The sequence below is a fragment of the Sphaeramia orbicularis genome, chromosome 24 (genome assembly GCF_902148855.1).
Source record: "Sphaeramia orbicularis chromosome 24, fSphaOr1.1, whole genome shotgun sequence".
Taxonomy (NCBI): domain Eukaryota; kingdom Metazoa; phylum Chordata; class Actinopteri; order Kurtiformes; family Apogonidae; genus Sphaeramia; species Sphaeramia orbicularis.
In genome coordinates this window covers 34943496-34960656 of record NC_043979.1, presented here as the reverse complement: position 1 = coordinate 34960656, position 17161 = coordinate 34943496, and the positions used below count along the sequence as shown (strand labels likewise).

Genomic DNA, 17161 nt, shown 5'->3' with positions numbered 1-17161 from the left:
TCAGGAAAGTTCAACTTTTTTGCTTTTTTAGTTAAAAAAAATTGCCTTGATTTGAAACATGATGATGCAACAGTTTTTTGTGGATATTTTTTTTTATATATAAATAGGTGAAGCTGTGAAATTCTTGTCTTCTACAGAGGACAAAAGTGCATTTCTGGGTCTCAGGAGGATATGATATACTTCAGTGAAAAATATTTACTTTATTACTGTCATTTAATGAACTGCAATGTTTTTACTGAATAATCTTGACTTCTTTGTTTTCTCGTTTCTGTCTTTTTCCTCCGTGTAAATTGTCGCTTAATTAGTAATCTATAAAGAAACAGGCAACTGTGAATGAAGGTTAAATCGTTATTCTTCGGCTTCTCCCTCATTAATTCGCTTGGTTTTTTGCTGCACTGACCCACTTTTTGCCTGCGAGGAGAAAAGTTTAATCTTCTCTGTTTCTCATTTGTAGCTGGAGGAGACCAACGCTGTGCTCGAGGCTGAGCAGGAAGCGGCGGCGAGATTGAAGAAGAGTCAGGCGGAGGCGCAGAAACAGGCTCAGAGCCTGGAGGTCGGCCTCAGGGAGATGCAAGACAAGTGCAGCCAGTTAGAAAATAGCAAAATGGAGTTGGAGAAGCAGCTGATGGGGCTTCAGTCTGAATTGGAGGCTGAGAAGAGAGACCGTAACCTCGGGACAGAGACTATAGCTGATCTCCAGGGTGAGAAACACTGTTTAAAGGTGATAATTCTGGGGTTTTAAGATGCACTCAACTAAATAAACACACAGTCTGCACAAAGAATGTAACAGTAAGTACCAGAATAAGGCTGCTAAAATGTGGTCATTAAATTTTACGATAATCCTCACCACTTTGGCAGCCGGCCATTCATTATTTGAAGTTTTTTTTTTTATATTGCGTACTTTAATGCATCTATTAAAAGAGGAAAAGTAAAATTTAAGTTTGCCAGTCAGAAAGGTTAATAAACGGCTGTAACTTCAGGTAATGAAACCATGATCTTATGAGCTCATTCAGAGCTACTGAAGTAAACACGTACTCCACAGCAGGAAAAAAGGCATTACACAACTTGGAGCGGTGGCCTGGACAGGGTATTAGATGTGAATCAGGTTTTTTTGGAGCAGGCCATGGGAAATATTTGATCATAGGTGGAAACATCTGTTCAAAAGGCTGAGAATGGACCAAAGTAAAGCAAGAGGCTATAAAAGCCAAAAACATGGAGCGGAGCCAGCACCTCTTGTGAGATGTAGTTTGGAAACTTAAGCGTACTCGGTCCATATGCGGAGGTCAGAGAGGACGGATTGTAACAACGGCGTCGCCTGTTTGCCGTGATGTGTCATGGCTGTTCACCCCCCGTAATAACCTCCATGTGGGTGGAGTTCAGCTAAAGGAAAATATGCATGAGGTCTGTTGTTTTTTTGTGTATTAAGCTCAAACAAGTGCAGGGACTTAATGTGAGCATCGCATCTCTTTGTAAGTAAATATTTAAGATCAGGGGTGTCAAACATGCGGCCCGGGGGCCAAATGCGGTCCGCCAAAGGGTTCGGGTCAGACCCTGGGGTGTTTTTGCCAAGTGCAAAAATTCTACAGTCTTGAATTGAATTAAGCAAAAAAATTTTTGCTTGAATTAAGGGAAAAAATCTACAATTAAGCCAAAAAAAAATCTTCAATTAAGTAAAAAAAAAAAAAATCTTCAATTAGGCCCAAAAAATCTCAAATTTAGCAAAAAATCTAGAAATAAGCCAAAAAAAAAATCTTCAATTAAGTAAAAAAAATGTTCAATTAAGCCAAAAAAAATCTTCAGTTAAGTTAAAAAAAAAATCTTGAAATAAGCCAAAAAGAAAAATCCTCAATTAAGTAAAAAACATCTTCAATTAAGTAAAAAAAAAAAAAAATCTTCAATTAAGTAAAAAAAAAAAGTTCAATTAAGCCAAAAAAAAAATCTTCAGTTAAGTTAAAAAAAGATCTTGAAATAAGCCAAAAAATTTTTTTCATTTAAGTAAAAAAATCTTGAATTAAGTCAAAAAAAATCTTCAGTTAAGTAAAAAAAAAATCTTCAATTAAGCCAAAAACAAAATCTTCAGTTAAGTTAAAAAAAAATCTTGAAATAAGCCAAAAAAAAAAAAAAAAAAAAATCTTCAATTAAGTAAAAAAAAAAAATCTTGAAATAAGCCAATAAAATAAAATAAAATAAAATAAAATAAAATAAAATCTTCAATTAAATAAAAAAAAAATCTTGAATTAAGTAAAAAAGAATCTAGAAATAACAACTTTTTTTTTTCTTTGTAGTAGTGCAAAAAATAACATTAAATTATGAAAATGTTTACATTTCCAAACTATCCTCTAACACTAAACTGTGAATAACTTGTGGAAGTGGAGGAATAATATTGTTAAAATTGCACTAAATTTTCTTGTGCTTTTTAATTTAAATTTCAGTTTTTACAGGGTTTTATTTATTTATTTTTTTGATTGTTTATAAAAGTAAGTATTTTCATAATTTAATGTTTTTTTTTTTTTACATTAAAACAAAGACAAAAATGTGGAGTTGTCATTATTTATAGGTTATTCTGTTATTATTTTTCTGGTCCAGCCCACTGCAGATCAAATTTAGTTGAATATGGAACTGAACTAAAATGAGTTTGACACCCCTGTAGATGTTCTTTTTGTGCGTTCACTATGTTTTTGGTCCATTTTCTTTCCCCTTAGGACGCATTTCTGCTCTGGAGGAAGAGGTGAAAGAGGTGAAGTCTTCTTTCTCTAAGGTGCAAACTGAAAAGAAGCAGCTACAAGAGAAGCTGAATGAGCTTGAGAAGGTTTGTTGATGTTTTTTTCTAAAGAGAATTGAGATTTAAAGTCCCTATCAGATAAAGTTTTTATTTGCAGGATATTCCTTTATGCAAATTAACCCACAAAGACCCAAACTTGCACCGGCGACCAACATCATCCACTGATATAAAATGTTTAATATCTTCTGAACCACTAAACCTAGCAATACGTTGAAATAATTGGTGTAAAATGCAGTTTGTCATCTTTTCATGGTCATCAGATTTGACCCATTTGGACGTTCAGAGGCTCCGTAGTGAACGTGGAAACACCGTCATCTTCTACAGCATTGATTCACCAGTAAAACCAATGGAGTTGGATCAATGATAGTGGATGGAGACACTAAGGCTACGTTTAGACTGCAGGCAAATGTGGCCCAAATACGATTTTTTTTTGCCCATATGTGACCTGTACAGAGGTCGCGTTAACTGAAAATATTCCGTGATTGACAGATTTTTTTTTAAATGACGGAAAATTCTGAAAGCAGTCCATCATTTTGACAGATTAAAATACTGAGGGTCATCGTTGTTTAGCTGACTTTAGCCAAAATTAGATGCTACTTTGTGAGCGCGAACTGTGAAGACAGCCGAGTCTCCTTAGTTATTTATTTATTTTTTTAAAAACTTTTATTGAAGAAAACAAAATAAAACAAAACAAAAAAATGTCCAGAGTAACAACGTTTGTCCTGAGATTGGGCCCATGATTACAATATAAAGTATTTGATTACAATGAAGAAAAGGAGAGGAAAAAAAACAACAAAAAAAACCCATTCAGGCTTAAATATCCATTCCAATAAGACTGAATACTGGTCTCCGTCTTCTTTCAAAGGTCGGAGTCTTCAGCTGTAGCTGTGCTGTTAACTGTTCCATTAGACAAACTTGTTTAATTTTTTTGTATCCGTTGTCCAGTTGTAGGTGATTCAGGTTTCAGCCATAACATTATCATTTTTCTCGCAGTCATCAGAAGAAGATGTAGTATGAATTTTTGGTCGTGGGATAGACCATCAGGGAATACGTCCAGTAAAAATAATAATGGGTCCATAGAGCGGTTCACTTTAAGTAAACTATCCAATGTGCCTTTTACATTAGTCCAGAAGTGTTTCACAATGGGGCACTCCCAAAATATATGTGTCTGATCACCGACAAGACCACAGTTTCTCCAATACTTGTTGCTAACACCACTTTTAGAGAGAAAAGATTTTAATGGGGTTCTGAAAAAATCGTATTTTAACTCTTTCGGTGCCAGACAGTTAAGGGGCTAATAAGCCTTAAAAGTGCCACAGAATTTGGCCGTTTTTCAGTATTTCGCGTCGTTTTTATAATCGAAGTCTGAATCGTCATCAGAACTCATTTTCTAGCAGATGGGACTGTTTTGACAGATCGCTGTGTTTATGATATTACTACAAAATGGCCATCTAATTTGCATATGATTTCATTCATAAATTCATTCATAAAATTTCCCAAGCAGAAAACGAAACGCGAGCTCTTCCTTGGTCAAAAACCGCTCGGTAACATCCGACCGATTGCTACTTAGATTCAAAACGCACCGGACACAGCCGATTCATTATTGATCGTAATTTGCAAGAAGATTTGAAAGAACGTCATCGAAATGTGAGAAAGAAATGGGGGTGGATGGTTTGTTTGTACACAAATATGGCGTGTTCTCCAAAGCCGATCTGATCGGCCCGTGGCACTTTAAAGGTTGTATTCGTAAAGCCGATTTAATCAGCCCATGGCACTGAAAGAGTTAACCTTCCCTCCTTAGTTCTTTTAAAAGCCCAGTAAATGTGATGGCATTGATAAATGTGGTGTAAAAAGAGGGACTGATGCGGTGAAGGATGACGGACAAGCAAGTTATATGCCAGTTCTGATGACATTTGGTGTGTTATATGTACGCATTTTCTACCTTTCATGTGTTATTTGATGGCATGTCGATTTGTGCCCAGATCTGTGGTTCACATAACCTGAACCCGAACCCTCAATGCATGGGATTGACGCTGCGTGAACATACACAAGGAAAACTTAGAATGTCTACAGATAACACTGGTCTACAAGGAAAATGCTTCCAGAATAAAAGTAATGACATTTTACCACATGAGAGTCACTGATAAAGAAAAATCAAGTCAAAAATGCTGGTTGGCTGAACTTTCCAAGATACAGCCTTGGGTCAAAATGTGCAATTCAAGAATTAACGAGAGAATGGGTTTGACTCAAAAGGAATATTTGTCTCAGAGCTACAAGATCTACTTCAAAACACTGTCTGCACATTAGAATACATTCACTTTACTGGTTCTATTTAGTGGAAGATTTATAAAACTATTATATAAATCACAGGTGTCAAACATGCGGCCCGGGGGCCAAATCCAGCCCGCCAAAGGGTCCAGTCCGGCCCTGTGGATGAATTTGTGAAATGCAAAAATTACACTAAGATATTAACAATCCTTTTAGTTCAGGTTCCACATTCCGACCAATTCAATCTCATGTGAGCCGGACCAGTAAAATACTATCATAATAACATATAAATAACGACAATTTCAAATGTTTCTTTTTGGAAATGTAAATATTTTTCATGTATTTACACTAAAACAAAGTATAATTTTGCAAAAAATATGAACAACCTGAAATGTCTTAAGAGAAGTAAGTACAATTTTAACAATATTCTGCCTGTTACTAAAATGTTTTATGTGTTTGTAGATCCACTGTGATCTGTAAGTTATAACGTACATGTGTAAATGATAAACTGAGACATAATGTTAAAATTACACTTATTTTTTCAGTTTGTTCATGTTATTCACATCTTTTGAAAGGATAGTTTGTAGATGTAAACCTGTTCATAATGTAAATTAACTTTTTTATTGCTCTAAAACATAGAGTAAAGTTTGGAGTTGACATTATTTATATATTATTATGTTATTATTTTACTGGTTCGGCCCACTTCAGATCAAATTTAGCTGAATCTGGCCCCTGAACTAAAATGAGTTTGACACCCCTGATATAAATGTACATAAACCAGTATATATGTGTAATAACACTTAATCATATACCTTGAAAACATCAGCAAACCGGCACTTTTGTCATTTATTTTCCAATTAATCTTATTAAAATACGTAACATTTAGCACATTTAATGTCTGAAGCAAATCATTTCTAAAAAATTGTAGACCAGTGTAACACACCAATTCAAAGTGGCATATATAATTATGCGAGTCGTGATATCACGTTGGTTTATCAGCCAGCAGCAACTACAGTGGCTTCATCATTGAGATGCTTTTGAACATTAAATACTAAATATATCTCATTATCATTAAAAAATAAAAATTTGAAATGACAGATATTAATATGTTATGACGGAATTTTTACGACCCTGTCTGTCAAAATGACGGACAATAAAAATGTCTAGCACAACCTCTGGACCTGTATCCGATTTATTAAAAACAATTTTAACAGCACAAATCTTTTTTTTTTTTTTCAAATTCGACCCAGACCACTTTCATATGTGATCCTAAATGCGATACATATCTGATATTTTGCGATTCTTCAGTCTGAATGGCAAGATCATATTTGTCCGACCTTTACGACATTAAAAAGCGACAAACGTCACAATTCTGCATCCCAGGAGGAGGAGTGATGGAAAAAACACATTTACTTCCGTAAACGCAGTGCGTCCTTGTGTTGTCATGATTACATCAGGACCTCTTTTGCACATGCAGGTCATTTCAGAGTCGCATTCAGTTCATACTCAAAACTGATAGAAGTCGCATTTAATGTGTAATATGAAGGAGCACACACAAAAAAAATCGGATTTCACCCAAAAATCCGAATTGTGCATTAAGACCTGCTCTCTGAATGTAGCTTTAATTTATGTTCAGTTATTGAAATCTTTGCTGAAAAAAGTACATTTTTCTTTCAAACCTCAACTTTAATCGGAGCTTTTATGAACATTTACATGATCAGTGAATTAACCCTTTCATGCATACTGGTCACTCCAGTGGACAGCCATTCTACAGCTGTTCTCTTGTATGTATCATGGATTTTGTTGTTCTTTTCGTTGTTTTTTTGTTTGTTTTTTTACACATATCTTTATTAAAGTTTTAAGACACTACTTATCTTTTATGACATGAATTGGTAACATTATGTAGATCTCTCCCGAGCATAAACCCCCAGAATCACAAGCTCTCCCTATAGTTTTCACACAATTTATCAGTAAATACATATTTCTGTGCGTGTGGTGTCCAGCTGAGTGGACATTTTTGCAACTTCATGAAAAATAGGTTCATTAGAATTTTTGTTTTCATTATAATTTTTAAAAATGTATTTTTTAAATTTTTTTTTAATTATTTCAATTATTTTTTATTTTTTTATTTTTCAGAAGAAAATTTTCAATCGCATTGTTTTTTTCATGCCTAAAGAGGAATAAAAACACTCAGGAAAAAATTTTGATTAAGGTTCTCATAATTCGGGCATCAAAGGGTTAAACATAGGAAATTACCTGATTTAAACTGAAAAACTGTAATAATACAGAGGATGATATGACAATAAATGGCGATAAATCACTTAAGAAAAGTTAAATATAAAGAAAAAAAATATTTTGGAACTGCCACAAAAGTAGCACTGGGTCTTTATGGGTTAAAAATATTTGTCTGCACATTCTGTTTTGAAGATTCCCTTTGGCTGTTTTCTAAAGTGCAGTGTTACAAATCATAGCAATGAAATAAGAAATGAAGTCTAATTTATATCCCCTTGGAATTTATAGGAAAAGAGCAACCAAGAGATAGATCTGATGTACAAGCTGAAGTCACTCCAGCAGACTTTTGAGCAGGAGGAGAACGAACATAAGGCCACCAAAGCCAAGCTCGCAGATAAAAACGAAATCTACCAGTCCATTGAGGAGGCAAAGTCCGGGGCTTTAAAAGGTGAGCAAGCAGGATGGGAGAAGATGAAATACGGCTTCAGCTTTTCAGAACAGATGAACAAGGAAATAAAAAAAAAACCTCTTGAAATAAGGTCAAGGTCTGATTGATGGACCCTGTGATGGACTAGTGTTCCATCCAGGAGAACTTATGCACTCATCCTCTTAGAACCACAGTAAGTGGAGATGTGCACTGGCCCAATAAAGTACCCTGCTTGAAAAGGACCAGTTTTATCTGATATTAAATACAGTACACTCTCAAAAATAGAGGTACCGGCTTGTACTTAAAAGGGTACAAATGCTTATCGCTGGGGGTGTACTTTTTTGAGAGACATTTCTGTACCCTTTCGAAATGGTCTATTTTTGTACCTTAAGTTCTTTACATAGAAAACTATCGTATAGTTGATAATGCCATGATATTTAAAGTTTGAACCGGTGGCCTAATTGAGAAAAAAAACAAAAAAAAAAAAAACAGCATAGGCAAGAGATGACATCAAGACATGGAGGTGTGAATGAAAACTTGATAAAACAGAGATTATGGCAATAATCAGAGGTTCTAATAAGATAAATAAATTATCAGGCTATTATCATTGAGCTAATTGGGCTATTAAATTAAAACACAAATTATTATTAACCCTTTCATGGAGAGTGGTCAGTCCAGTGGACAGTTCTTCTCCAGCTGTTCTCTTGTATATTCATGGGTTTGGTTGTTTTAGTTCCATATCAGCCAACACAGTGGACACTTATGCATCATCCCATACACTGACATTCCTGTAACTTTCCTGTTCTTTTATCAAAATCAGTTACTAATTGCACTGGTCTACAAGGAAAATGCTTCCAGAATAAAAGTAATGAAATTTTACCACATGAGAGTCACTGATAAAGAAAAGTCAAGTCAAAAATGCTGGTTGGCTGAACTTTCCAAGATACAGCCTTGGGTCAAAATGTGAAATTCAAGAATTAACGAGAGAATGGGTTTGACTCAAAAGGAATATTTGTCTCAGAGCTACAAGATCTACTTCAAAACACTGTCCGCACATGAGAATACATTCACTTTACAGGTTCTATTTAGTGGAAGATTTATAAAACTATTATATAAATGTACATAAACCAATATATATGTGTAATAACACTTAATCATATACTTTGAAAACATCAGCAAACTGGCACTTTTGTCATTTATTTTCCAATTAATGTTATTAAAATACATAACATTTAGCACATTTAATCTCTGAAGCAAATCATTTCTAAAAAATTGTAGACCAGTGTTGTTATTAGACTGTAATTAACAGAGTTTGTTTTTTTTTTTTTAACAAAAAAGTTTTTTTTTTGTATATTATCTGAGTGAGTAATAACTAGTATTATAGTATTTTAAAATGTGAGAAAACATCAGATTAGCAACATTAACCTCCTGAGACCCAGGAAAATGAAAATTTTAGCTGTTTTCCATTAAACAATTGTCTTGATTGGAAACCGCATAATGCAACTGTTTTTTTTTTTTGTTTTGTTTTTTTCTTTTCAGATAGTTTTTATTAAATTATGTTTATTTATTTATTTTTTATTGGAATGTTCTTTGCAATGGACAGCAAGTGAAACTGTCAAACTTTTGTCCCCTACAGAGGACAAAAATGCATTGCTGCGTCTCAGGAGGGTAAAAATGTTTTTATTTCATAGTTTTCACACAGTATGTCAGTAAATGCATATTTCTGAGCTTCAAAAATTAAACACATGGTGTCCAGCTGAGTGGACATTTTTGTAACTCCATGAAAAATAGGTCCATAAAAAAAAAAAAAAAAAAAAAATCTATCACATTGTTTGTTTCATGTCTAAAGAGGAATACAAACACTCAGGAAAAAAATCTTGATTAAGGTTCTCATGATTCATGCATGAAAGGGTTAAATATAATATAGAGTAATTACAGTATGATATATAATAAATAATTCGCTAAGCCTAATGTTTGAACTATAATTAGGCCTACTGTTCAGTTCTCCTAGCCCACAGGTGTCAAACATGCGGCCCGTGGGCCAAAACCGGCCCTCCAAAGGTTCCAAAGCGGCCCGCGGTGCAAAAATGACACTGAAGATATTAACAGTCTGGGGTGTTAAGCTGGTTTTAGTTCAGGGGCCACATTCAACCCAATGTGATCTCAAGTAAAAGAATAAAATAAACAATAAAATGTAAACCTGAAAATGAAAGTTCAATTTTAACAATATTTTAGTAATTGTTTTGCACATTTTTAGATCAGATCTGTAAGTCATGAATAATAATCTGACACATGATATTGTAGAAATCATTCCTTTTTAAGGTCCAAATTCCAAACTTGAAAATGTTAACAACATTATGTCTGTTACCAAATATGTGTGTAACACTGTGTGTAATGCACATGTACAAATGACAAGTTGAAGCATGATATTGTTTTTTTCTTCAGAAATTTCCGTTTTTCTGGTTATTCACATCTTTTTGTGAAAGGGCAGTTCATAAATGTAAATATTTTCATAATTTTGTGTTTTTTATCGCACTAAAACAAAGAGAAAAACTTGGAGTTGTCATTATTTATAGGTTATTATGCTGTTATTTTAATGGTTTGGCCCGCTTGAGATCAAACTGGGCTGAATGTGGCCCCTGAACTAAAATGAGTTTGACACCCCTGTCCTAGTCTATAGCCTATTCTCATGGTCTACACACATTTTTTCATGCTGCAGGGTACCTTATAGTACAAATTTGTACTTTATATAACTTTGGACCCTTTTTCATAGTCTAAAGGTGCAATTCTGACCTCCTAAAGACCAATATTGTACTTTTGAGAGAACATTCTTAAAAAATGTACTTATAGGTACATAAATGTTCTGATCTCGTACCTCTACTTTTGAGAGTGTAGTTCAAGGGGTTTTCAGCTGTGCGAGCATCCGTTTGATGGAAAACTATACCGCTGTGGTTTTCACATTTTCTGCACTATAACAGTCCTGACCCTCAAACTATTTATCTAGTCCTCTGAGTGGGTTCATGGCAAGGCAAGAATCATTTTGTCGATACTGATGGTTGTCACGGTCATTTTCTTTGAACCAGAGATGGAGTGCACCCTCCAGGAGGAGCGTGGTTCAAAGCTGCAGGTAGAGGGTAAACTGTTGCAACTAGAGAAGGACTATTCAATGTTGGACTGTGACTACAAACAGGCCCAGCACAAACTGGAGGAGCTGCAAGGACAAAAGGACAAACTGTCTGAAGAGGTATGCACATGTATTTACTTTAACCCTTTCATGGATAGTGGTCACTACAGTGGACAGTTATTCTACAGCTGTTCTCTTGTATATTCATGGGTAACGATAGGAAAATTTCATATCACCGTTATTGTGACCAAAATTATCACGGTTATCATTATTATCGTGGTATTGTTGAAATTGTGCTCAAATGTTCAAAAAGTACTAATACACACACTGAAATAATTTAACCAAATTGTATTTAAAAAAAAAACCAACAACAACAAAAAAATAATAATAATATTTGGCACAATGCACTTTCTCTTGGCAGAAACATTCAAATATTAACCCTTAGTGGTCTGAGCCTATTTTGGCTGTTTTTCAGTCCTTTTGGTTTTGCCTTTAAATACTATATAAACAAATGTTTACTATACCCATGTTTGGGATCTGTTTTTTCAGCACAACTCCATCTATATCATCTGTCTATTATTTTTTTCACTTTAACCTACTATAAAAACAGAAAAGGACAGAAAACACAAAAAAATATATAAAGTCCGATTTGAAAAATGTATATAATTTATTGCATAAATAACACACAGATGTTTAACGAACCTTTTCAAAGACTTTAAAAGGGAATATTGATTCCAAATATTAGTTATATAAAATTAAAATTGTAATCAACTAAAACTACACTCAAATATTTGACATAAAAGCAGATCTTTACATAGGCGTTTTCTCTGGAAAAGTGCGGTAATCAAACATGGTTATCATGATAATTAGAATTTAAACGGTAATACTAACTGTCTGATTTTATCATGGTTTATCGTTATACTGGTAATCGTTACATCCCTGTTCATGGGTTTTGTTGTTTTATTTGCAAATCAGACAACTTTGCTGTTCTTGATAAACCTGATCTGCAGTAACATGTTTGAGAGTAAATCAATTGCTAGTTGTTATTAGACTGTAATTAACAGTTTTCTGAAACAAAAAGGTTTTTTTTTTTTCACATCATCTCCATGAAGTGAGTAATAACTAGTATTAAAGTATGCTAAAATGTGAGAAAACATCAGATTAGCTGCATTGAAATACTATTTCATCGTTTTCACACAGTATATCACTTTCTGATATTGCATTTTAAATACATGTTCTTTTCTTCAAAAAATAAACACATCTTATCCAACTGAGTGGACATTTTTGTAACTCCATAAAAATAGATTCATAAAAAATTTCCATCATATTGTTTTTCTCATGCCTAAAGAGGAATAAAAACACTTAGGAAAAAAATCTTGATTAAGGTTCTCATAATTCATGCATGAAAGGGTTAAAATATGAAAAGTTCAGTGTCTTAACTTCATCTAAAGCTCCTCACTGGACCCATTAGGACGTTCAGAGGCTCCTTAGTTACCGTGGAAACACCTTCATCTTCTACAACATTGATTCACCAGTAAAACCTATTGAGTTTGATTAATGACAGCAGATGGAGACACTTGGTTTGTAGTAGTTAATGATCTTAATGACTCACTTAATGACTCACTTCATGGAGATAATATGCAAAAAAAAAAACTTCTTGTCTAACAAATAACAATTGATTTACACTTAAACATGTTAGTGCAGATCAGGTTTATCAAGAACAGCAAAGTTACAGTAATGGTCTGAATGTTAGTGTATGGGAATGTGCGTAAGCATTCACTGTGTTGGCTGATATGGAACTAAAACAACAAAACCCATGATTATACAAGAGAACAGCTGGAGAAGAACTGTCCACTGGAGTGGCCTATGCATGAAAAGGTTAAAAAACTGTGACTATGCTAAGCTAAGCTAACAGAAGGGCTGCGAGAACAAGGCAACGTGAGCACTGCAGCGCAAACCCTTTAGCTCACTTATCTACCTCATTAATACCTCATGTAAACCTTTATTCGGGTTTAACATTTCCATGTAAACAGAAGAGAAAATACTTTAGTTCCGAATTAATTTCTTCTGGAAAAATAAATCGGATTTAAAAAACATCATGTAACCCGTAATGTGGCCCCTGAACTAAAATGAGTTTAACACCCTTGACCTAACCTATACAGGGTGTCCCATAAGTCTCCATACATAGGAGACATAATACATTCATACATATATGGTTCTAACATCTACAGGGTGGGGAAGCAAAATTTACAATGAACATTTAGTTGTTTTTTCTCAGCAGGCACTACGTCAATTGTTTTGAAACCAAACATATATTGATGTCATAATCATACCTAACACTATTATCCATACCTTTTCAGAAACTTTTGCCCATATGAGTAATCAGGAAAGCAAATGTCAAAGAGTGTGTGATTTGCTGAATGCACTCGTCACACCAAAGGAGATTTCAAAAATAGTTGGAGTGTCCATAAAGACTGTTTATAATGGAAAGAAGAGAATGACTATGAGCAAAACTATTACGAGAAAGTCTGGAAGATACTATTAAAGAAGAATGGGAGAAGTTGTCCCCCGAATATTTGAGGAACACTTGCGCAAGTTTCAGGAAACGTGTGAAGGCAGTTATTGAGAAAGAAGGAGGACACATAGAATAAAAACATTTTCTATTATGTCAATTTTCTTGTGGCAAATAAATTCTCATGACTTTCAATAAACTAATTGGTCATACGCTGTCTTTCAATCTGTGCCTCAAAATATTGTAAATTTTGCTTCCCCACCCTGTACATATCTTTTCTGACATGAATTGGTAACATTATGTAGATCTCTCCTGAGCATAAACCCCCAGAATCACAAGCTCTCCCCATAGTTTTCACACAATTTATCAGTAAATACATATTTCTGTACGTCAAAAATTTAACGTGTGGTGTCCAGCTGAGTGGACATTTTTGCAACTTCATGAAAAATAGGTTCATAAGAATTTTTGTTTTCATTATTATTTTTTTAATGTATTTTTTAAAATTTTTTTAAATGATTTTAATTTTTTTTTTCTTTTTTTATTTTTCAGAAGAAAATTTTCAATCGCATTGTTTTTTTCATGCCTAAAGAGGAATAAAAACACTCAGGAAAAAAAAAATTTGATTAAGGTTCACACATAGAATAGGACACATAGAATAAAAACATTTTCTATTTTGTAAATTTACTTGTGGCAAATAAATTCTCATGACTTTCAATAAAATAATTGGTCATACACTGTCTTTCAATCCCTGCCTCAAAATATTGTAAATTTTGCTTCCCCACCCTGTATTTCTTCATATTTCTTCTTTATAGTTCTTCAGCAGTGGAGGACACGCATTGAGATGTGTTCCCAACAAAATGGCAGTCATATAGAGCATATTATATAAATAAAAATGGTTTATGTCAAGAAACGTTTATTTTTCCTATGTATGGAGACTTATGGGACACCCTGTAAATACGTGTGCACATATGTGTTTGTGCAGGTGAGGAACCTGAATTTACGCCTGGAGCAAGAGATTCACAAGCGAACCTTGAGCCACAATGATCTGAAGATGCAGAAGCAGCAGGTGTCAGTGCTCCGCTCATCAGAGAAACAGCTCAAACAGGAGCTCAACCACCTGCTGGACATGAAGCAAGTCCTGGAGAAACAGAACCAGGAGCTGCGCAGGTCAAACATACGCTCTTATACTGAGCACAGTTAGCTCTGTATGAGCACGCACAAAGCAGCAGCAGTTTGTGAATGTTGAATTATTGTTGGCAAACCTTTGTGTATAATCTCATTCATCATGTACGATTTGAGGAAAGTGCTTTAGGTCCGCTGTTCCAGCAGAGAGTGACAGATGTTTGGTTTGGTTCCAGGGAGAAGCAGGAGGCTGACGGCCAAATCAAGGAACTGAAGGACCAACTGGAGGCAGAGCAGTATTTCACAGTAATTCTAGTATTTATTTTCCCCTTTTTCTGTGCAGCCTGTCTGCAAGCTGACAATTTGAAACAAAATAAATGAAATAGAACTGAATTGGAAGATAAGGGCAGCGAAAGAGTTTATTTTCCCACCTTGGTTCTCCTTATCTGCCAAATAAACCTGACTGAATTTCTTGCTGTCTGTTTTGCAGACGCTTTATAAAACCCAGATCCGTGAGCTGAAAGACGAACGTGAGGAGAGAAATAAACTGTACAAAGAGCTGCAGCAACGACTGGAGCAATACCAGGAGGAGAGGTAAGATACAGACGACTGGTTTGAACTGTAAGAGCGCAGCAGTGAACGTAAAATGAACCGAATGCAGTCTGAAAACCAAACATTTCATTTTAAACACTTGTAATGTGCATATTAACCCTTTCATGCATACTGGTCACTACAGTGGACAGTTATTCTACAGCTGTTCCCTTGTATTTTCATGGATTTCATTGTTTTACTTCCATATCAGCCAACACAGTGGACACTTATGCACCATCCCATACATTGGAATTCATACCTTAAACTGTAACTTTGCTGTTCTTGATAAACCTGATCTGCACTAATATGTTTGAGTGTAAATCAATTGCTTGTTATTGTTAACAGACTGTAATTCACCATTTTTCTTAAACAAAAAGTTTTTTTTTTTTTTGCATATTATCTCCATAGAGTGAGAAATAACTAGATAGAACGATAGATAGAACGATAGAACGATAGATAGATAGAACGATAGATAGAACGATAGATAGAACGATAGATAGAACGATAGATAGATAGATAGATAGATAGATAGATAGATAGATAGATAGATAGATAGATAGATAGATAGATAGATAGATAGATAGATAGATAGATAGATAGATAGATAGATAGATAGATAGGGGAAATTTACAACACAGAAACACTGCGATATTTAACATTTCTTCTTACTATACGCGTTTCAAACACAAATAACCCTCTTAAATTACAATTCCCTTCTCTTAACTTAAAAAAAAAAATTGAATACAAACAGGAAGACTTTTGTTCTTAACACGAAAAATTTTAAATGTACAATATCATGAAATTTTAAGACACCAGGTCTTACAAAAAATGGATTACTTGACTGAAGCAAATTAAACATTAACAACGATTAATCTACATTCAATTTCTTAAGTTGCTTAGTCACCAATAAGATAGATAGATAGATAGATAGATAGATAGATAGATAGATAGATAGATAGATAGATAGATAGATAGATAGATAGATAGATAGATAGATAGATAGATAGATAGATAGATAGATAGACAGATAGATAGATACTTTATTCATCCCATAGGGAAATTTTATATAAACTAATATTAGAGTATGTTAAAATGTGACAAAACGTCAGATTAGCAGCATTAAAAAAAATGATTTCATACTTTCACACAGCGTATCAGTAAATACATGTTTCTTTGCTTCAAAAATTAAATGCATGATATTCAGTTGAGTGGATTTTTTGTGCAACTCCATGAAAAATAAGTTCATAAAAAATTCTTTAATCGCAATGTTTTTTTCAGGCCTAAAGAGGAATTAAAAACACTCAGGTAAAATAACTTCATTAGGGTCAAAAAACAGTATTCAAAATCTCTCTGACTGGACATTTTAGAGACAATTTGACCCACATTTTTATTTTTAAATTCATTTTTGCTTTAGTTGGACCACAAGGGATTATCCAAAACAAGGAGCTACTTTATATTGAAATAAATGTTGGAATGACGATCAATTAAAGTTCGCTCTCTGACGGGACATTACTGTGTTTTGACCCATTAAGGTTCTCATAATTCATGCATGAAAGGGTTAATGTTTGACCAAATCAGCAGCTTTCCCTGATGTACAACAACCCGCAGTTTCTCTTCAGCAATAAGAACACGATCGTTTTAAAAAGTCACCACGGGCAGTTTTATCAAAGAGCTGTACAGATTTATTGAACATTCCCCATTTAATTGGTTACTTATAGAGAGTTTTTCTGCTCTTCGCTCCACAGGGAATCGCTGACCTCCCAGCTAGAGGCCAGTTTGACCAAAGCGGACTCTGAGCAGCTGGCTCGCTCCATCGCTGAGGAGCAGTACTCTGATCTGGAAAAGGAGAAGATCATGAAGGAGCTGGAGATCAAAGACATGATGGCGAGACACAAACAGGAGCTGGGCGATAAGGAAGCCACCATTAGCTCGGTGAGATAACTGATACAGGTCTATTTATTCGGATCAATACAGAATGTGTGCTTTGATAACTCTACAACACGGGTGTCAAACATACGGCTCGCGAGTCAAAACCAGCCCGCCAGAGGATCCAATCCGGCCTGTGAAATGCAAAAATTACACTGAAGATATTAACGATAAAGG

The 17161-nt window shown here is 34.5% G+C and overlaps 1 protein-coding gene across 2 annotated transcripts in view; it reads left to right on the top strand.

The window, feature by feature from the left end:
- The window catches only part of LOC115415158 (rho-associated protein kinase 2-like), a 119701-nt gene that overhangs the window by 71261 nt on the left and 31279 nt on the right, over positions 1-17161 (top strand). For both annotated transcript variants that reach the window (XM_030128633.1, XM_030128632.1), the window contains exons 15-22: positions 455-701; positions 2703-2809; positions 7571-7730; positions 10793-10953; positions 14328-14512; positions 14704-14773; positions 14958-15061; positions 16804-16990. In XM_030128633.1, the coding sequence (XP_029984493.1) occupies positions 455-701; positions 2703-2809; positions 7571-7730; positions 10793-10953; positions 14328-14512; positions 14704-14773; positions 14958-15061; positions 16804-16990 (1221 nt within the window). The remainder of the gene's footprint in view (positions 1-454; positions 702-2702; positions 2810-7570; positions 7731-10792; positions 10954-14327; positions 14513-14703; positions 14774-14957; positions 15062-16803; positions 16991-17161) is intronic.